This window comes from Camelina sativa, chromosome 11 (assembly GCF_030686135.1).
Source record: "Camelina sativa cultivar CO46 ecotype springtype chromosome 11, ASM3068613v1".
Taxonomy (NCBI): Eukaryota; Viridiplantae; Streptophyta; class Magnoliopsida; order Brassicales; family Brassicaceae; genus Camelina; species Camelina sativa.
The window spans coordinates 18,689,677-18,710,608 of NC_141890.1; the positions used below are offsets into that span (position 1 = coordinate 18,689,677).

Consider the following 20,932-nt stretch of genomic DNA (forward strand, 5'->3'; position numbering starts at 1 on the left):
AATGGGACAAGATTTGTTAATGGAAAAATAAGTAAAACAAGTGCATAACGAGAATAACAAAAGTTGAATGAGTCAAATAGAGGCTAGTAAAAAAAAAAAAAAAAAAAAAAAAAAAAAAAAAAAATAGAGGTAATATAGGTATACGGTTTTAACTTTTAACATTTAAAGGCAAGTGCAAGCAACTAAACTTTGTATTTGAAACAATGGATACTACTTTCTTTATAGTTTATTAAATATGTAATTATTCTCAGACTTCTACATAGGAAAAAAGATTCGGGAGATGTCGTTTGTTCATTTCCCAAATATTTTGCATCAAAATTGTAATGTAGTAGACTTAAATAGTTTAAAAGTTTCAACAGCCGGCAATACGTGTTTGAAGTTTCAACAGCCGGCAATACGTGTTTGAGACGCGTCCCTACCACACATTAAACAACTCTATTTCCACAGACTGGTTGAGTGTTTTTTTTTTTTTGGTTTTTTGTTTAAACACAAGTCAGCTTACTGCGCCTATAAAGGCCACTGGAAAAAGAACAGTTAAAAGCACATCTCTCTCCATTGTCACAATAATACACAACACAAAAACCAAAACAAAAAAATGGATGGTGAGGAACAGCAAATAGATGGTGAAGTTCATAACCATGAGAACAAGTTGAATGAGAAAAAGGTATGATCATGATTTTATTCTACTTTTTAGTTTAGATCATCTCTCATCTTTCTCCGATTCTATCTACTTCTAAAAGTTAATATAGGTGCATAAATTTAAATTCTATAATATAGCTCGAATTCATACAATCATCTTGTTTTTACCAGGAGATATAGGCCGTGTTGGTCATGTGCCTTTCAAATATCAGTTTCTATCTAAAACCATAAGTTATTTTTCTTGCTATCAAGAAAACAATCAGAATCACGCACGGTTTAGAACAACCATGAATGATAAAACATAAAATGATTGTATTTGCCAAAGCTCAACCATGAATTACAAATGATTGTGTTTATATATATACATCCATCAGTCATATTTCTCAACACCTTTTTTTTTGTTGTTATTTGTTTGGCTATTCATCAGAAATCATGGGGAAAACTATTTCGGCCCGATTCTTTCCACATAGAGGCCGGGAAAACTCCAACAAATACCAATCATACGTCACTGGTGTGTATCGAAATCCTTCGAACGTATTTAATAAAGAAAATTATCATAAATTTGTATATAAAAACATATAACCTTTTGAAAATATGGAATAGATGAGCTGGAGAACTACGTTGAGTTTGGCATTTCAAAGCCTAGGAGTGGTGTATGGAGACATCGGGACATCGCCGTTGTATGTGTACGCAAGTACTTTCACTGAAGGCATCCATGACAAAGATGATGTCGTTGGCGTTCTCTCGCTCATCATCTACACTATCACTCTCGTTGCGCTCCTCAAATACGTCTTTATTGTTCTTCAGGCTAACGACAACGGTGAAGGTACCGGACAGTTAACCATTCCTTACAAATATCTTTTTAAGGTTTTATTTTAATTAATATACTTTTAAAATATCTATATTGTGATACTTCCATTTTTCAATATTGAAGTAAAACACTTTGTTCTCTGTAAAACTAAGTATAGTGATAGCAAACACATACAATAAAATGATCATTTGTAAAATAAAATAAACTAAATCATAAGGACTTGTTATGAAACAGAGAACTATTCATTGGATCACCCAAGATTGGGAAAGAATACACCATTAAAACCATCTTATAGAATTCTAAAACCAATAAAATAATAACAACAGAATTTTTTTTAAATCTATATAAAAATACACAGTTGGATAATATTAGGTTCATATAGAATTTTATTTTTTTCAAATACAATTAAAATCACGCGTTCGATAATACCCTAAATGTAAGGTTTAGAAGAAAAAAAATATGTAATATACTTTACTTGTTCTCTAAATAATGAGTGAATTAGGATCAATGGAAATTGTAGACCTTTTTTATTTGTCTCCTGTAAATTGTAAACTTATGGAGCAAGCAAGATACATATCTGTGTTATATATATCAATATGATATAATTTTTTTTGTTTTTGCTATATGATATAATTGTTAATAGAAAAAGATGCTATAGTACAAAAATAAATACACACACGATGATCGCGCTTTTATTGGATCCACCATCACCATTGTCATTGGGATTCAATAGATCTATAACGAGAACGAGTTAATCAAGAATCAAAGCTTCATTAGTTTTTTCTTATAATATAGTTAAACAATAAACACAATTATTGCTGTTGACTTTTTGTTATGTTATGCACGTCCTCGCTACCTTAGATGTACGTTATATATGTACGAAGTACGATGTCGCATGTTGAACAAACCTTTAAAATACTCCTAGTGTCAAGTGTGATGCGATTCACGCGATCCAATAAACGTAAACTAATCTAGTTTCCTAATCGAGTACGACGTTGACTTATTATTAACTTTTATATTGAATTTTGTTATTTTCTTTGTTTACATCATATATAGAGATTTTTGTCATTTTAGGTTTTAATGTCAAACACCAATATCTACTTTTTACTATAACCAATAATGTTAATAATGTTTTGTTTATAAACTTTTTCATCGTGTCATTATGATTTCTGAACTAGTAATACAAGGTACCCCCATTAAGTTGAATTATATAACCGTTTTACATGTACTTTGTATGCTTTTATTTAATCTTTTTTTTTTCTGTTAAGTTTCTATGCAAAAATAGTTATTGGATACTTTATAACGATTTGTATTATGCAATGTATTGTTTTTAATTATTGGTTGACTTTTACGAATTTGTATTATAATTCTGCATTGTCGTTTATTATAAGTTGATTTTTGACTAAGTATTTAATTTCTTAGTATTGCGTGCTTTTAGCTGAAATGTTTAATATAGTAATAGATTAGTTTCATGATAAAAAAAAATTCTTTGATAAAGAAGTGTCATGATAATTGACATAGAAACCTATCAAAAATCATACGAATGCAAGAAAAATAAGTTTAATTATTTTGTTGGTGAAATAGAATAATCTCAATGAAGGTAGTACTACATAATGCGGTATTCATACGTTAGTTTATATGTAGACTAAAAAGAGCTTATTTACCCCCGGAAAATATTTTAATGTCAATGCTAAAAATAATAATGACGTTTATACACGTAAAATATTTTGAACGCAGGAGGAACATTTGCATTGTACTCGTTGATATGTCGATATGCAAAAATGGGATTAATTCCAAACCAAGAACCAGAAGATAGAGACCTCTCAAACTATACGCTTGAACTTCCAACCACACAGCTCAGAAGAGCCCATATGATCAAAGAGAAGCTCGAGAACTCTAAATTTGCAAAGATCATACTCTTCCTCATCACTATTATGGGCACTTCCATGGTCATTGGTGATGGAATCCTTACGCCTTCTATCTCAGGTGAGGCCCAAAATCATTACTCAGCGCGTTATCCTTCTCAACATCATGACCTTATCAAACCAAAACCATTTTACAACTTTTAGTTATAAGTATATTTAATATATATGTTAAAAAGTTCTATTTTATTATTTTTACAGGCCCCAATTTACCTGTCTTTCAAAAATTTAATTTTTTTTGGATCGGGTCCTAGTGCTCCAATGTTAAAAGACGGTCATGTTCTTTAGAATCATATTCATGTATAACTGACAGTTTCATGCTTACTCTTTTTTGTAATTTTGATCCAGTACTTTCAGCTGTTAGTGGAATCAAATCGCTCGGCCAAAGTAATTCTAACCGCATCCCAATTCTAGTTTATTAACATGATATATACACAACAATGCACTAACGTACATACATACATGTGATATAAATGTGCAGACACGGTGGTGGGCGTTTCGGTTGCAATCTTAATACTACTATTCGCATTTCAACGGTTTGGAACCGATAAAGTTGGATTCTCCTTCGCCCCGATCATCCTCGTATGGTTCACTTTTCTTACCGGAATCGGTCTCTTTAATCTGTTCAAGCATGACATCACCGTCTTAAGGGCACTTAATCCACTCTATATCATTCACTACTTTAGAAGAACTGGTAAAAAGGGTTGGATTTCACTCGGAGGTGTATTTCTGTGCATTACTGGTGAGAGAGAGAATCCATAATTATTCTTTCAATTGCTTTTATATACTTATTTTCTTTTATATTATAATCCTAAAGTAATACATATATATATATATATATTTATTTCCCAAAATGATTGAAATTTAATTTGTGGAATTAGGGACGGAGGCCATGTTTGCTGATCTAGGTCATTTCAGCGTTCGAGCCGTACAGGTCACTTTTATATTCCCTAATGAAAGAAATTTTGTTTTTAAAGAAAAAATGTCAAACCCTTAGAACATATTTATATACACTGACCCAATTTTGTCAAATTTTGATGTCGCAGATTAGTTTCTCATGTGTTGCATATCCAGCGCTAGTAACGATATATTGCGGGCAAGCTGCGTACCTCACTAAACATGCCTCTAACGTTTCAAATACTTTCTACGACTCAATCCCAGGTTACTTTTTAATCATATTATATCATTTTGGAAACAAATAAAATATGCATGTTTGATCTTTTCTTACATTGTCTATAGTATTTTAAAATATATGTGAAAGTTTATAAAGTTTAATCTCAAAGTCAATTGATTAATGAATGAAATATTGTTATATATCTAAAAACGTTATATTGGATGCAACCTATCAGATCCGATATACTGGCCAACATTTGTGGTGGCCGTAGCAGCATCGATCATTGCGAGCCAAGCAATGATATCGGGAGCCTTCTCAGTTATATCGCAGTCTCTACGTATGGGTTGTTTCCCTAGGGTGCAGGTGATTCACACCTCGGCTAAGTACGAGGGACAAATCTACATTCCTGAGATCAACTACGTACTCATGCTTGCATGCATCGCTGTTACCCTCGCCTTCAGAACCACTGAGAAGATTGGCCATGCTTATGGGATCGCTGTTGTAACCGTCATGGTCATCACGACCTTTATGGTGACTCTTATAATGCTGGTTATCTGGAAGACCAACATAGTGTGGATCGCTATGTTCTTGGTCGTGTTTGGTTCTATAGAGATGTTATACCTATCGTCAGTCATGTACAAGTTTACGAGCGGTGGATATTTACCGCTTGCAATAACCATTGTTTTGATGGCGATGATGGCGATTTGGCAATACGTTCATGTCCTCAAGTACCGTTATGAGCTAAGGGAGAAGATTTCTGGTGAAACCGCTATACAAATGGCTACAAATCCTGATGTAAACCGAGTTCCGGGGATTGGTTTGTTTTACACCGAGCTTGTTCATGGTATAACTCCACTGTTCTCTCACTATATCTCAAATCTTTCCTCGGTCCACTCGGTTTTCGTCTTGATATCGATCAAGTCACTTCCCATAAACCGTGTGGCATCATCAGAACGATTCTTTTTCCGTTATGTTGGACCAAAGGATTCAGGGATGTTTCGGTGTGTTGTGAGGTATGGTTACAAGGAGGACATTGAAGAGCCTGATGAGTTCGAGCGTCAGTTTGTTCATTTCTTAAAGGAGTTCATCCATCATGAGTACTTCATGTCCGGAGGAGGAGGAGATGCGGACGAGATAGACAAAGAAGAGGAGCCAAACGTTGAGACTACACTTGTTCCCTTGTCTAGCTCTGTGCCTTCATCGGGGCGGATCGGTTCCTCGCATTCATCTTCGTCCAACAAGATTAGGTCGGCAAGAGTGGTGCAGGTGCAATCAGCGGAGGGTCAGACAGAGCTGGTGGACAAAGCGAGAGAGAAAGGAATGGTTTATCTGATGGGAGAGACAGAGATTACGGCTGAGAAAAGTTCTTCTTTGTTTAAGAAGTTTATAGTGAACCATGCATACAATTTCTTAAAGAAGAATTGTCGGGAAGGAGACAAAGCACTTGCCATACCAAGGTCGAAGCTTCTCAAGGTTGGTATGACTTATGAGTTATAAGATTCTTGAATTCGCCTTTTGTGGTGTGCGTGCGTGCGTGTGTTTTATTTATATGTGAGCAGTTGTGCCTCAAATAAATCTGTCTCCCGTATTTGCTTTAATTTTTACTGATGTGTAACTAATATCACCCCTTTGTTTTGTGATTGATAATGTGTTGTATTTTATCCTCCATCTTCATTAAGTATATATATAAAAAATGAAAACTGAGAGCCAAAAGGATTGTTTTATCTTTCTTTATATTTTTGAAATACATTATAGAATCATATGCACGTGTATTATTTTTGAGATAAGTTGGAACTTCTTGGAAAACGTATATATAGAATTATATGCACTTGTATTAGGGGTGGGCATTTAAACCGAACCGAACCAAACCGAACCAACCGAACCCAAACCGATCTAAATCAAACCCAATCTTACACTCCAACCATTCGGTTATGTTTCTTCCCAACCCAAATAGTTCGGTTCGGTTCGGTTTCAAACCGAACCGAACTAATAACCCAATCTGTTTTTAAAATTAATTAATAATACTATTAAAAATATAAATATGTGATCTTATCCACGAACGCTTGCATTTGGTTTATATTCTACTTTATTTTAACTTTCTAATAAAATTAACTAAATATAAATATAGATTTAATTATGGTTTATGTTAGGTATTTAATTTAAATTTTCTAGTTTTTCTAATTTATTTGATTAATTAACTATTATAAAACCATAATCAAATTTCATTTTGTTACATTAATTGATTTTTAAACCGAATTAAACCGAACCATACTAAAACCTAACCGAACCGAACCAAACATAAACCGATCCGAACACAAACCAAACCAAACTAACTTCGGTTGAGTTTGGTTAGAGTTTTACCAAAATCGAACAAACCAAACCGAACCGAACCCAAACCGAACCTGAATTTAAACCGAAATGCCCATCCCTAGTTTGTATGAACTTCGGATTAGATTTCGGATATTCCGGAATCCGGATTATCCAGCTGCACATGGAGGACTATTTTCCGGATTATATTTACCAAAACAGACGAAGAAGACAAACATTTGATTTTGTTTTTCTTTAATTGTTTACTAAAAATGAAAATCACAATGTCTTGCTGTTTTTATTTTTCAAAACATCAAGATTTTAAACTGCCACATCAGGAAAGAGTTATATTGCGGTGACTTTTGAATTGCAGTATTTATCTGCACATACAGTATTTGACATGAGGGATTATCTTGCAAAAAAAATTTATTTGGAGATTTTTTTTGACAAAACCCATAAAGATAGATATTAAAATGATTAACTTAGAGAAAATAGTGCATACACGAGCTCATAAGTTGGTGACCCGAAAAGAAAAAAGAACGAGTTCTTAAGTCACAGCCACACGGAGTTAAGCTTGACAAGTCCAGTAAAACAACATGTCTCTGCATTGTCCACAAAGACCTCAACGTCTAGTCCCAACCATAGTCACTTGGACTAGGACAAGAGAACTCAAAGTCAACATCATTGTCGGCGCCACAATCAGGATCAAAAACCCATTCTTGGTCATACATTGTGGTTTGAAATGGGAAATCAGCAGTTGAGTCATCTGGGCGTCTCAAAACACTAATCCTCTCAGAACACTTCTTCTCGAGATCTCCGACAAGGTTAATGTTAGAACACGCGCGTAAATCAAGGTGTTCCAAGTGGGGACAACCATCAAGAATGGCGTTCAAGCCTGTGTTGTTGAGTCCATTCCCAATAAGTTGGAGGTGGCGTAGCTTGGGCATACATTCTGCAATTTCTGTGGTAATACTATTATGCTCATAACAAACAAAAAACTCGAGCTCGGGGTTATGGTTTAGCTTCAATGTCTTCAGATTTGGACAAGACTGGCCTACAACTCTAAAAGAGTTTCCTGAAAACGAGCAGTATGAAATAACGTCAAGTTCTTCAAGCAATGGTAGTTTCACAACAGCTTTCATAACTCCCTCATCTGTTATATTATTGCATGTAAATCTAAGGCTTCTCAGATTAATTGACCTGCAAGTACGTGTGAAAAATTAAAATATAACCTAACAAAGACAAATAAAGCAAATAATTTCTTTATATAGCACACTAAGAACCTGAATCCAAACAATAAGACTTTTTTTTTTTTTTTTTGCTAAAACATCATAAGCACAACAATTCTAATATGATGTAAATGTTCTCTAGTTCAACCCTATTCAATTTCCAAAACAGCATTCATCAGAGAACCAATATAAAGATAGAGAAAAGACATATCTACCTATAAAATTGACACAAAAACCTTTCAAAAACAATATATCATAAGCTAAAATTAATTTACGTGCTTTTGAGTCATAGCCACAGGGAGCGAAAAAGGAAAGAGACAGAACCTTTCAGCGATGTAATAGAGGAGATCATCAGTACCAAAGTCCCAAATATCGATATCAACCAAACCACATTGGCTAAGATCAACTGCATGACGACACATGATCTCGAGGTCGTACTTCGTTGCAAAGTCTCCGAGGTTGCGCATGTCAATCTTCCGCCACACTGAAGGGTCTTTACATACGCGACGCCACGGCTTACACACTTTCTGAACGTTTTCCAGTATATCAATCATGCCAAGCCGATTGAGTATCAAAGTCGTCAACTCGGACGGAAGCTCTGCCCAGTTTCTCGGCTCTTCATCTTTCAGCAACGAAGGCACGTAAGAGGAACCCATTTAGAGAAAACAAAATGTCGAAGTGAAGAAATGAATAAATAATGTCAACTTGAAGTAGTTTTGGACCTTTCGACTGAACATAAATAAATATAAATTTCATGGAGTAGATAGGCCACTATGATCACTTATTGCTTCCCCTTTACCTGTAAGATCGACACGCTCCAGTTTCTTGGAAACTTGCAAACCTATCAACGTAAAGATCTTTGTTTGGTGTTTTTTTTTTCTCTCATAGAAAACCAAGAGCCATGGTCAAAATGTCTCTCTTATTTTTCCAAGACATTCATTAACTAATACATTGAATTTTCCACGTTCAAACTCTCTTTATTCAAACACCAATCAGTTTTAAATTTTTTGATAAGAGTAAAAACGTTATGTTCTGTTCATGTATACAACAACATCATTTTCCAAACACAAAAGTATGATTAACTTGGGTATTGTTACTATTGTAGTTTCATATATAATCCTGAAAGCATGTGTATTCTACAGTACTGTATTTCTTTAGTAGAATAAAATAAAATTCTGGATGTATGCATTTTTAAATACTTGGTGTCATGTAGTACTCTAGAGGGCGAGTGTTTATTTTCCTCGTATGTGTATCATGATTTGATTAAAAATGGAATAATACTTTGTATTCACCCCTTCCCTCTAAACCAATCAGAATGTTTTATCTAATATTTTATTTAAAAAATAAATCAAAATTAAATTAAAAAACAAAACTAATAAAGGAAAAAAATTTTGTAAAGTTAAATATTGTCTTGGTTTAGATTTTACAATTAAACGAAGTTATATATCGGTTTGGGTTTATAAATGAGAATTAGGATTTAGATTTTATAATTAAAACGAAATTATATGTCGGTTTGGGTTTACAAATAAGGTGGTTAGGGTTTAGATTTTACAATTAGAACAAAATTATATGTCGGTTTGGGTTTACAAATGAGATGGTTAAGATTTAGATTTTACAATTAGAACGAAATTATATGTCGGTTTGGGTTTACAAATGAGATGGTTAGGGTTTAGATTTAACAATTAGAACGAAAGTATGTCAGTTTGGGTTTACAAATGTGATGGTTAGAGTTTAGATTTTACAATTACAATAAAATTATATATCGGTTTGGGTTTATAAAAAAACGGTTTAAGTTCCTAATTTTATAATAAATGTATACAAATTTTATTTTCTTATTTTATAAGGGAGTGAATGAAGAAGTTCACCCCAGAGGTGAACCCAAATATTACTCAATGTATACATATTTTATTTTCTTATTTTATAAAGGGGTGAATGAAGAGATTCATCCCTTAAAAATATAGATATGATTTAGAGCTGATTGGTTTTCTTCAAAAACTATGTTTTCTTGTAAACCTCTTTATATCGTCCCAACTCATTCAAAATTGCTAAATTTTAAAAATTTATTATTTGACAGATATTTTCATTTATGGGCATGAGCTGATGTGACCATTTTAAGTAAAATCAATATTGGCGATTTGGTGAGGTAATGTAATTGTTTTAATGTAGTAGAAAATAATTGTTATTTTTAAGAATTTGGGTATATCATATATGGGTTATTTAATAAAATAATTTGAGTAATTTCTGCATTTAAGATAGATTAATTCTCAAAAATTTCAAAAGAAACTATTAAAAACACCTCTACTATTTTTGGTTATTTTTATTTAGTTTTCTCATGTTGTTTTGTTCTACACCATTTCGTGTGGTCCAAATGAAAACAGCAACACAAGTCATATTTGACAATGCTTTATTTTTTATTTTTTATTCTGATTCGTTTTCGAAATTTTGAAAAAAAATATGTATTATTAATATTACAAAAACCTTCTTCCTTAAATTCTTTGGGTTGCATTTGCATACACAAGATTCTCTTCTTTTTTATCTTCATAAGTGGCTTTAGATAATATTATATTCCCACGTTTTACACTCTTATAAACATAACATAATATAGAGAGACTTCAAAAAGCATATTTAAGAGATAACAAATCTTAGCCTCATATTGTGGAGAGAGCCGGGCAAATTATTCATGCCACATTTTTATTATTAGAGCCATATATATTAAATGTAAAATTATGTTTAACTATACAACTAGTTTTGATAATAGTATGATTTTTAATAATGAAAATATATTCTAATGGAAATTAGAGATGTCATTATTATTTATGAGAACAGATTTAATGGAAATTTTCTTCATTGATGCACTGATAGTACATGCCATAGTAATATAATAAGGCAAAACTAAAATATTAAAACCAAAAATTCTAAAATTTGTGCTTTCTAATTTTATGTTATTAATATTCATTATTATTATTATTTTTAATACTATAATATGATTACTTAAAAATTTATTACAAGAGCTATATTCTTTATAAACCTGAGCATTTCACTAAGATTATACTATACGGTTTCAGGTGGTAAACTGTGCAGAGATTTCGAGTTCAAGTTTTACTTTGAACAAAGGGTTGCACATGTCTGACCACTTGGACTCTAGGGTTTTACCTCGGATTACTTACCCAATAAGAGCTTCTGAGGGCATATGCATCCGTAGAACAGGTAAAAATTCCTCAGATATATTATTTTAATAGATTTAATATAACCGATAGAATAGTGCCATGTGTATACTAATTTTCTCACCAAATGTTTTATGATTTCTAAAATGAGAAACGATTCTCTCTCTTCTCTCCACTTGTTTATTATTTTTATTTTTAATATTGGTGAGAATTTAAGTGAGAAACCCCTAATACACATGGTTTGAAACTCTGCCAAATAACCTTCTCACTTCTCACTTAGTATTTAACAGAAATACTATTTTTAAAATTATGTGTACATTACACAAAACTTTTTTTTGGCACCAAACTTTTAAATTAAAAAAAGAAACTTAAAAAGTCACAAATCTGGTTTTGGCTAAAAGCTAATTAATTAAACAATCTATCCTAAAATTTAAACGATGATCTTTTTTAGTATTCTATTTCAGAAACTGATTTGAATCGTATAAACACGAATAATCGTATAATCTTGACCGACTCAGAGTCATTTGTTTCAAACTCCATGTTGTTTATCTGCAATTAGAAGGTGTTTTATTCTTATTTATCATTTTATTTTCCTTATTTTCTCCTGCATCTTTGTTACTTACTTTAGGTATTGAATTATTTCCACGTTATGATATTCTCATACCAAATATATATATATATATCTATATATATATATATATTTATAAAACAATGGTAGCATGGGGTTCTCTTTACCTAAATATATCAAAGAAGGCAGCATAAGAAAAACACTCAGTCACTGAACCCAAAAAATAGCATGTTACAGCTTCTGAAGCCTCTCCTTTTCCTACAAGATTCATTTCTTGCCCTCCTCTCAATAATGGTAAGTCATCATCGTCTCTCCATTTCGTAAAAGGTTTTCAAATTTTTGACCTTAATATAGCATTCTTTAATAATAAAGCCGATCAAACTATAACTATATATCATATATATACATTTGCAGTTACATGTATTATATTCTTATCATTTTTTAATATAGATTCGCCACCTCGTTGGTTTCTTAATTCCCCCATGTTCAATCTATTAATTAAGATCGACAGCACAACTTAACATCTTAAATATTAGTAAACATTATATATCTATTGTAAATGCAAACGTGAAACACAAATAGATTAAGAACCATTTTTTTTTCATATAGTACGTACTTCTGTAATTTGCTTACACTAAGGATAGTTTAATTCTTTTTGTGTACGCCTATTATGAGAAGTTCCATGGAGGAGGTCGTAAACCACCCGTGGATGGTGTGGGGATAAGCATGAACACTATGTGGAAAGAAACAAAGACTACACTCATAATACCAATGTTTAAGTATTTAGTGTCTATGTGTTTGATCATCTGGCTCTTAGTTTTCGTAGAGTGTGCTTACATGAACCTTGTAGTACTCTATGTCAAGTTGTCTAACCGCAAACCTGAGAAAGTCTACAAATGGGAGGCAATGCAGGAAGATATGGAGCTTGCTCATCAAAACTACCCAATGGTCCTTGTCCAAATTCCCATGTACAACGAACGAGAGGTTGAATTTTTACTCCCTATCTCTTTATGATATCTTTTATATATTAATTGACACGTAAAAGCTTAGAATAATGTCTATTTTTTTTATAAATTACATCTCTAATTACAATGTATAAAAAGCAAATATCTTTCTGAAGAAGTTGGCTCCACCATTTGAGTGGACTGGCAGAATTTATCCAAACTGTCTGCCATTTTTGCCTAAAGCTTCTTTATATATTACTAAGATGACAAACGTATATTCGACAGAAAGTTTAATATATTTGTAGAAATTAAAAATAGATGTTGATTATACTGATTTCACTTATGTCATACTAGATACCCGGGTATCACACCATGCATAAACCAAAATCCGTCATAATATCCTACATATAATTACTTATGTACATTTCAGAAAATCACCAAATCTATTTAGATGAAAAAAAAAAAGAAAAAAAAAACGATATTGAAACTTGGTTATTGTTACTTTGGTAATACTTATGTGTGATGGATATGTAAAAGTAAAATATTATATATACTGACAACATAGTTTTAAATCTCCAGGTCTTCGAATTATCTATAGGTGCTGCATGCAGACTAATATGGCCATCGGACCGCTTAATCATTCAAATTTTAGACGATTCCACCGATCCAGCCATTATGGTCAGTTCTTAATAAAGTCTCCAAGGAAAGAGTGGGCTAATACAATTTCGAAAAAAAAAATATGAATACCATGATGACCTAATTATAGCTTTGTTGAATACTATATATTGAATCGATTGTATACATATACTACTTAGTAAATAAAATTTCATGTAGGAACTGGTGAGCATGGAGTGTGCAAAATGGGCATCAAAAGACATAAACATACACTATCAGAGGCGAGACAACAGAAATGGTTACAAGGCTGGAGCTCTTAAGCATGGCATGAGGCACAGCTACGTCAAGCTGTGTGACTATCTGGCCATATTTGATGCTGATTTCCAGCCGGAGCCAGATTATCTCCAACGCGCTATCCCGTTTCTTATTCATAACCCTGAGCTCGCTCTTGTCCAAGCTCGATGGAGATTTGGTATGTACATATTTATAAATATAATAACAAAGCAAAATTCCTAGGCATTTTAATTTGCTTTTGGAATTATGGTTTTAACTTGAACTCGTTTACCAATGAGTAGAGAAGAATGTAAGATACAACCCCATTTGTGATGTTGCACATATTAACAAAATCTGACAATGAAAGAAACAAAATGTTACATAATCACTGGTAAACTATCCTCATTGCAAATTAATGAGTTTGACATAAAACTTAATGCGAATGTGGTTCTGGACATATATGATTTGGTCATGCAGTGAACGCGAACACATGCTTAATGACAAGGATGCAAGAGATGACTCTCAACTACCATTTCATGGCAGAGCAACAATCTGGATCCGCAAGACATGCTTTCTTTGGCTTTAATGGTAAATGAATCGTTACAGTATTATATAACATCTATCTATATAAAATATATGATTAGAAAAAGGGTTATATATATGCAGGAACCGCGGGAGTATGGAGAATCGCTGCGATGGAAGAAGCCGGAGGATGGAAAGATCGGACGACCGTAGAAGATATGGACTTGGCCGTTCGTGTTGGTCTTCTCGACTGGAAATTTGTCTTCATCAATGACCTTGAGGTACGTTATATCTTTTGTTTTATTTTATTTTATATTGCTAGAATGTTGTTTCTGTAAGACTAGACTTGTTTAGTAATCAACAATTTTTGTAATCTTTTTTTTTTCAACGTTTACATGCAAACCATTTGTTCCAAAAGTTAAGATTCGATATATATATATATATATATATATATGTATGTACTCTTTGCTTAGTAAAATGTAAACGAAAAGGCGTATCATAAACATATATTGTATGCATTTGCATGTGGCTATGTCTAATTTAAGTGCTTATAATTATTGTAAGCTATTAACCGTGGTTGTAGGTGAAAAGCGAGCTACCAAGCAAATTTAAGGCTTTTAGATTCCAACAACATCGATGGTCGTGCGGTCCAGCCAATCTCTTCCGCAAAATGACGATGGAAATTATTCACAATAAGGTCTTTTACTTTATTTCATTTTCACTTTTCAGACAAAGTTTTCACGTGCCAATTATATTTTCGCTGGCTCATTTTTAGCGACAGTTTGAAAAAACGACAAGTTTTTAACCACTAGAAACCAAATAAAAATACAAAATGTAAAATGATTGGTCACTCACTTATCATTTATCAATGGGGACACGTTTTGTAGCTATATATAACTTCTGGTCATGCTGAGTTAATCGGTTTTGTATGGTTTTTTTTTTTTTTTTTTTTTTTTTTTTTTTTTTTAACTATCACGGTATGGAACTTGATATCTAGTAATTTGTTGGTTTAAACATGAGAAATTCTAGGTATGTTCTAGAATTACCAAGTGGAACAAAACGTAGCGGTTTGGTTAAACCAAATGTAACTAAACATTGAGATTTTCTTTTATTTCTGTACTTTTTCTTAAGAATAGTATGCTTTATGATAACTTTAATCTAATTAAAAACTTGTGATAAACAGAGAGTAAAGATTTGGAAGAAGTTTTACGTGATCTATAGCTTCTTTTTCCTACGGAAGATCATAGTCCACTTCTTCACTTTCTTCTTTTACTGTGTTATTCTTCCTACAAGTGTCTTCCTTCCCGAAGTCAAAATTCCTACTTGGTCAACTATATATAGTCCTTCGATCATCACCCTCTTCGGTGCAATCGCCACTCCAAGGTTAGTAGTTCTATAATTACTGACAACATTTATCCACTCTATATTTTACCTTAATTTCATTTTTACTATGAATTATTGGTATATGTGTATAGATCATTCTACCTCGTGGTTTTTTGGGTTTTGTTTGAAAATGTAATGGCTATGCACCGGACCAAAGGAACTTTCATTGGCTTATTTGAAAGAGAAAGAGTCAATGAATGGGTTGTCACTGAAAAACTGGGAGATACTCTTAAGACTAAGCTGCTTCCCCGGAATGGACAACTTCTCAAAAGGTAAACTAATCAAAAAGTATGCAAAAACAAAAATCAATTAGTTAACATAAGTTCTTATATAATTCATTCATGTGTGTTTTGGTTTAGTGATTTATCCGGTATCAGGCTAGCAAAATTTTTTGTGCATGTATTAGAATGAGTCCATAAAGAAAACAAAATGTACTAATGAGTGCAAGAAAATGTTTTGTCGCAGAGTAAATATGAAGGAAGTGATGATGGGTATATACATATTATGTTGTGCCTGCTACGACTTTGCCTTTGGGAACACATTTTTATATTTATATCTCTTCATGCAAGCCACTGCTTTTCTCATCTCCGGAGTCAGCTTTGTTGGAACTTAACAGTTAACATCACTCACTAGAGAATCTTATAATCACAATCAAGTTCAAGTATATATATGCAATAAGCATTCTCATGCTAAAAAGTGTGTGAATTCATTTGTTTAGCATGTTGTTAATTTGATATATAATTTTTCTTGGTACATTATGAATGGAAATATATATATATTATTATATAAATATTAATACTAATAAAAAAAAAAAATTCAAGATAAGTTTATTTTAGAAGAGAACAAAAATATCCAAAAAAAATCGTGAAATTAGTAGAGTCCCTTTGTCAATTTCTTCCAGTTCCAAGGTCTCCGGTGTGCTCTCCGACGTCGTCCGTCCTTACCCTTTTCTCCTCATCTGATTACGTGCCGCCAAAAATGTCTCTCGCGTCGGACTCCACCGTGCCAACTGTCTCCACGGTCACCGTATCTTACTCGGAGCTCAAGGTAAAGATTGATCCCGAACTTGTCTTCATTTTTTGTCTTCTCTGTGTTCTGTTTTTGTCTTCTTAACTTTTCTTTTATCTTTCAATTTTATAGCAGAGCGACACAGATTTGTCTGAGAGGATTGAACAAGGATTTGGACCTAACGGACTTGGAATACTCTCGGTTAAAGATGTATGTATCACTTCTTACAGCAACTATCATTAATTCTTTGTTCTTAATTGGTTAAAGATTTATAAACAATACATAACTTTTTTGAATTTGTGCATGTAACTTTGTGTTTTATAAGTTATATGTCATCTCAATTGTGTTGATTTAGGAGTAAAGATTTCAAATTTGAGGTTGAAGTTTGTGTTTTTAGGTTCCAGGGTATTCAGCTTTACGAAAGAATCTACTTCAGCTTGCACCTAGGTGAATGATTCTTTTTTTTTTTGTGTAGCTGATTAGTTCAATTAAAGGTTAGAATTTTTATGTTTTGGAAATATTTAACAAGGGTTTATGTGATTCCGCTGTAAAGGTTAGCTGGTCTTCCTGAAGAGGTGAAGAGAGAGCTTGAAGATGCTCATAGTAGGTGAATGTTCGATTCTTTTGTTTAACTTGGTTTTAGCTATGATCTTATATATCATTTTTTCCAATAACTACTCTCTTTGCTTTGTTTCTTCTTAGATACAATTTTGGTTGGAGCCATGGCAAAGAGAAACTTGAATCTGGGAAGCTTGGTGAGCTTATATAAACATTGTTTTATTGCTGCAGCTTTGCTTCAGAACGAAATGAAATCTCCCATTCTATGTCTAATTACAAAACGAGATTTCAAAGTTGGCTATATAAAGCTTTTCGTTTAATATTTGTTTGGCTCGGTTACATATTGCTAGATAACTGCAATAACTTATTTAGATATACCATATATTCGCTCCTTGTATACAAGAAGTTGAAATGTATTTTTTTGTGACAGTATTATATCTCTGGCCTGCTCTGATGAAAGTACTAAAAAGAAAGTTTGTTTATTGTTTGTGCAGACGTGTTGAAGGGTTCCTACTATGCTAACCCTCTACAAGATGTACCAACAAGTAATACATATGAAATAAAGCGGTAAGTAACATCAGTTTTATGTTTGGAAAGTCTTTGGCTTATGTAGCATTCGTGTAATGTGTTGAAATACGGAATGCCCGACTGAACTCTTGTGATTCCCAGATTCTCTAGTGTAAAATTACTTGTATTCTGGCAAATGTAACAAACTACTTCTCTTCTATGATTCGTTATTTCATATTCATATCATTTTGCTTACATCATGATGTAGGTATCCATCATATTGTGGATCAAACATATGGCCAAGGAATTCTTTACCGGAGCTCGAAGGAGGTAACTAGGTGATACGTGCTTTACTTTCGGGTGTCGTTAGTTTGTGTAATCGGTAATAAAGTTTTGGTGTCTCAGCTTTGAGAATGCATAGCTATTTTTATCGTACATGGCATTTGTCGGTGTCATAAAGTTTGAGAATTTCTGGTATAGCTTGTTTTTTCTCAATTTTTCCTCAAGTTTAATATTTTCCTCCAATTAACTGAGTGTTTTCCTTTCATGACATGACAGCTTTCAAAGCTCTTGGTAGTCTGATGTTCAAAGTTGGGCATATGGTAGCTTACCACTGTGATCAATATGGTAATTACTTTTATTGGGTTTATTGAATACATATCCTTAAGACGTTGAAGCTCTATTGCAAAGATAGTTTTGGAATTGATTAGAAAGCAGAAGCTCTCTTATGAAAAGTCATCCAACAAGCAGAAATTTTCACTGTATTATTATTCGGTAAAATGAAACCAGTCTGTGTGACCGTGACTGTGTCTGTGGAGTAGCCTAGTTCACTCATTACTCTTAAAATGGGATGAATAGTTAATTTTCCTAGTATAAGTGGGTGGATATAATAAATGAAACCAGTCTATTTTCTGGCTGCTGGCATGGTCTTTATATTGTGCATTACGGATGTAGTGTATTAACATGACTCTGGTTCTAGATTTTTTCGTGATGCTAGTAATTTTCATGATTACGTCATTGTCTGTTTTCTGAAGCCTTTTACAATCCATGATTTGCAGTGTCAAAGGGTATAAAACAACATGAAGAGCAAAATCTTGAAAAGATACTACTTGACTCTCGGTGTCACAAAGGCCGTCTACTTTATTATTTTCCTGCACAAGATAGGTAAAATTAGATACCGGCCCTTCACAAGCTCTTTCTCTACTGACTAATATTTGTAGTTCGGTCCCTAGCGGTTAATACTTGTTGAACTCATGACATTTATGCCTCTTCGAAAGTAGAACTTTCATTTGGGCGATAAAGGTACTTAATTGTTTGAGATATTGACATATTGTCTTCCATTCAGCACTATGCATGACAACGATTCCATCTCGTCTTGGTGTGGATGGCATACGGACCATGGTTCACTCACAGGTGTCAGATTTTTCTTCTCTCTTGCTTTCCTGAGTTGTTAATGCTCGCTTAAGTTTAGTTGGATCCTTTTTTTAATAGCATACTCATCGTCCTCTCTCTCTGTATAGATGATATGTAGAAACATTTTGATGTAACTGTATCCTTATACGAATATCCACAGGTCTTACTCGTGCAATATTTTCTAGAGATTCAGTGGAAGTACCTTGTCCAGATCCTGATTCTGGCTTATACATACAAACACGGTCTGGTCAGATCGTAAAGGTAAAGTATATTGGTCTTTCCTGGTGACTGTGCATAGTTCAATGGAGCCTATTTGATATCTAAGAGCGAAACCAAATTTATTCTGTTATGAAAACGAGCTATACACCTTGTCCACTGTCCAGGCTGCTTTGCTTACTTATTATGAATAATTTCTTAAGAATTTGCTTCCTCTACATTTAACTAGGTTGTCTATGGGGAAGAAGAAATAGCATACCAAATAGGCGAGACAACAGCAATTCTATCGAGGGGTTATCTTTGTGCTACACCTCATTGCGTACGGGTAAAAATTCTTTGTGCCTTTACGGATAGATATGGCTCCTGGAATAGAACAACAAATCAGTTCATCATGGATGGTTACTTTCAATTCGTATTAAGTTTCGATCTCTCTCTCGCTACACCAAAACTAATACATGGTTTCTTGTTTGTGTTCAGGCGCCACAAGGAGAGGAGGCTCGTGGTCTAGAGCGATCGACATTTGCATTGTTCATGCAACCTGACTGGTATATTATTCTGAACTAAGAACTTTTTATTGATTTAAGTTAACATAGGAAAATCTTCTTGTACAAGAATTAATAACAAAAGAAATGCGAATGGGGTGTTTGTAGGAATCAGAAGCTTACATTCCCAAAGGACGTTACAATCCATGAAGAGTTATCTCTCTCTGATAGCGTCTTGACGTTTGGAGAATATACAGAGAAACTGCTCAACAAATACTACGATACAAAACCATAGGACCCTCCCCTTTTAATTCCACTCTGTAAATGACGATTCCATTGGTGTAAGATATAAAATACAATCTCACCAAATTAGTACGTTAGGTCGTTTAGGAGTGAATTTGATTTTTAAAATATGGTTTTAGTTTGAACCAGATAGAAGAACTTTACAGAAAGTACAAATAACTGGTTTGGAGTTGGATTCTGTAACGTGAACGTGTTTGGTTCAATATCCAAACGTAAAGCCAAAATAATTAAAAGACAACCGAGCCAATCACACTCGGCCGGTTCTTTGCTTCTACGACTTTTGGTCTATATATTAATTTTGGGTCGGTTAAGGGTTTTGGAATCCGGTTAGCATGGTCGGGTCCATCATCAAATGGAGACGTCGCTTTCGAGTCCTTATGGGACGAATGGATAGGGTAGGAAAAAGAATAACATTCAGACAAAAGTTAGGAGACGTGGCTATCTGTTGTTTGAAGAGGGCCACTCTTACTACTTACTAGTACAATAAGTATTTTGCTAGTGGATTAATAATATCTCTTTTACACGGCTACACGCTTTTAACTCTCTCTAGTGGCTTTTCGGAGTCCCTTGATTTTATCACTTCGCCGATAAGAAAACCATACCTCTAAATTATAAAGAAAAATATACTGAATATGCCCTTGTGATATTCAAAAGTTATGGGAAGATTCTAATGCATGCACTAAAAGGGAGAAAAAAGTACGTAGTGATATCGATAACGCAAAATAAGACAAATTGCTATATGTATATTATATGGTCCAAAGTCTGCGCTTCATAAGGTAGAAGAGTCAAATAAGTAAGTATGTCATGGCTTGATTCTAGAACCTTTAGAATAATACATGGAGAGTAGTATAACAAGATTGGATCCACTCGATTCGAATCAAGAAGTCCTCATCTTCTCTTTTACTTATTATATAGAATAATTCATTCGATTCGTCAAGATAAGATATTGTTGTT

The 20,932-nt window shown here is 33.3% G+C and overlaps 4 protein-coding genes across 9 annotated transcripts; 3 read left to right on the forward strand and 1 right to left on the reverse strand.

Moving 5' to 3' along the window:
* The first annotated feature begins 454 nt into the window (after window positions 1-454).
* LOC104723858 (potassium transporter 5) lies at window positions 455-6,199 on the forward strand. Its single transcript, XM_010442278.3, has 9 exons — window positions 455-664; window positions 1,067-1,150; window positions 1,243-1,465; window positions 3,188-3,436; window positions 3,721-3,759; window positions 3,854-4,114; window positions 4,254-4,306; window positions 4,419-4,533; window positions 4,722-6,199. Exons 1-9 carry the CDS (start codon window positions 596-598, stop codon window positions 5,981-5,983), a joined length of 2,355 nt encoding a protein of 784 aa, XP_010440580.2. The 5' UTR covers window positions 455-595; the 3' UTR covers window positions 5,984-6,199.
* Window positions 6,200-7,249: 1,050 nt separating this feature from the next.
* Window positions 7,250-8,704, reverse strand: LOC104723859 (putative F-box/LRR-repeat protein 23). The gene is made up of 2 exons (XM_010442279.3): window positions 8,347-8,704; window positions 7,250-7,993 (listed from the first exon to the last, which is right to left on the reverse strand). Exons 1-2 carry the CDS (start codon window positions 8,676-8,678, stop codon window positions 7,423-7,425), a joined length of 903 nt encoding a protein of 300 aa, XP_010440581.1. The 5' UTR covers window positions 8,679-8,704; the 3' UTR covers window positions 7,250-7,422.
* Window positions 8,705-11,889: 3,185 nt separating this feature from the next.
* Window positions 11,890-16,246, forward strand: LOC104723863 (putative glucomannan 4-beta-mannosyltransferase 15). 2 transcript variants are annotated; one of them, XM_010442283.1, is made up of 10 exons: window positions 11,890-12,048; window positions 12,433-12,738; window positions 13,278-13,376; window positions 13,533-13,785; window positions 14,064-14,174; window positions 14,253-14,389; window positions 14,692-14,805; window positions 15,292-15,491; window positions 15,584-15,763; window positions 15,957-16,246. In XM_010442283.1, the coding sequence occupies exons 1-10, from the start codon at window positions 11,983-11,985 to the stop codon at window positions 16,102-16,104; spliced, it is 1,614 nt and encodes a 537-aa protein (XP_010440585.1). In that variant the 5' UTR covers window positions 11,890-11,982; the 3' UTR covers window positions 16,105-16,246. The 2 variants fall into 2 exon arrangements, with proteins under 2 accessions (XP_010440585.1, XP_010440588.1); XM_010442286.1 differs by having other exon boundaries at window positions 12,667-12,738.
* Window positions 16,018-20,134, forward strand: LOC104723860 (uncharacterized). Of its 5 annotated transcripts, none has more exons than XM_010442281.2 (14): window positions 16,018-16,538; window positions 16,635-16,709; window positions 16,897-16,946; window positions 17,053-17,106; window positions 17,202-17,254; window positions 17,552-17,624; window positions 17,833-17,894; window positions 18,123-18,191; window positions 18,623-18,728; window positions 18,910-18,977; window positions 19,138-19,238; window positions 19,423-19,518; window positions 19,671-19,738; window positions 19,844-20,134. In XM_010442281.2, the coding sequence occupies exons 1-14, from the start codon at window positions 16,470-16,472 to the stop codon at window positions 19,968-19,970; spliced, it is 1,071 nt and encodes a 356-aa protein (XP_010440583.1). In that variant the 5' UTR covers window positions 16,018-16,469; the 3' UTR covers window positions 19,971-20,134. The 5 variants fall into 5 exon arrangements, with proteins under 5 accessions (XP_010440583.1, XP_010440582.1, XP_087332615.1 ...); XM_010442280.2 differs by having other exon boundaries at window positions 16,310-16,538; window positions 16,632-16,709; XM_087476489.1 differs by having other exon boundaries at window positions 16,356-16,538; window positions 16,904-16,946.
* Window positions 20,135-20,932: the final 798 nt, after the last annotated feature.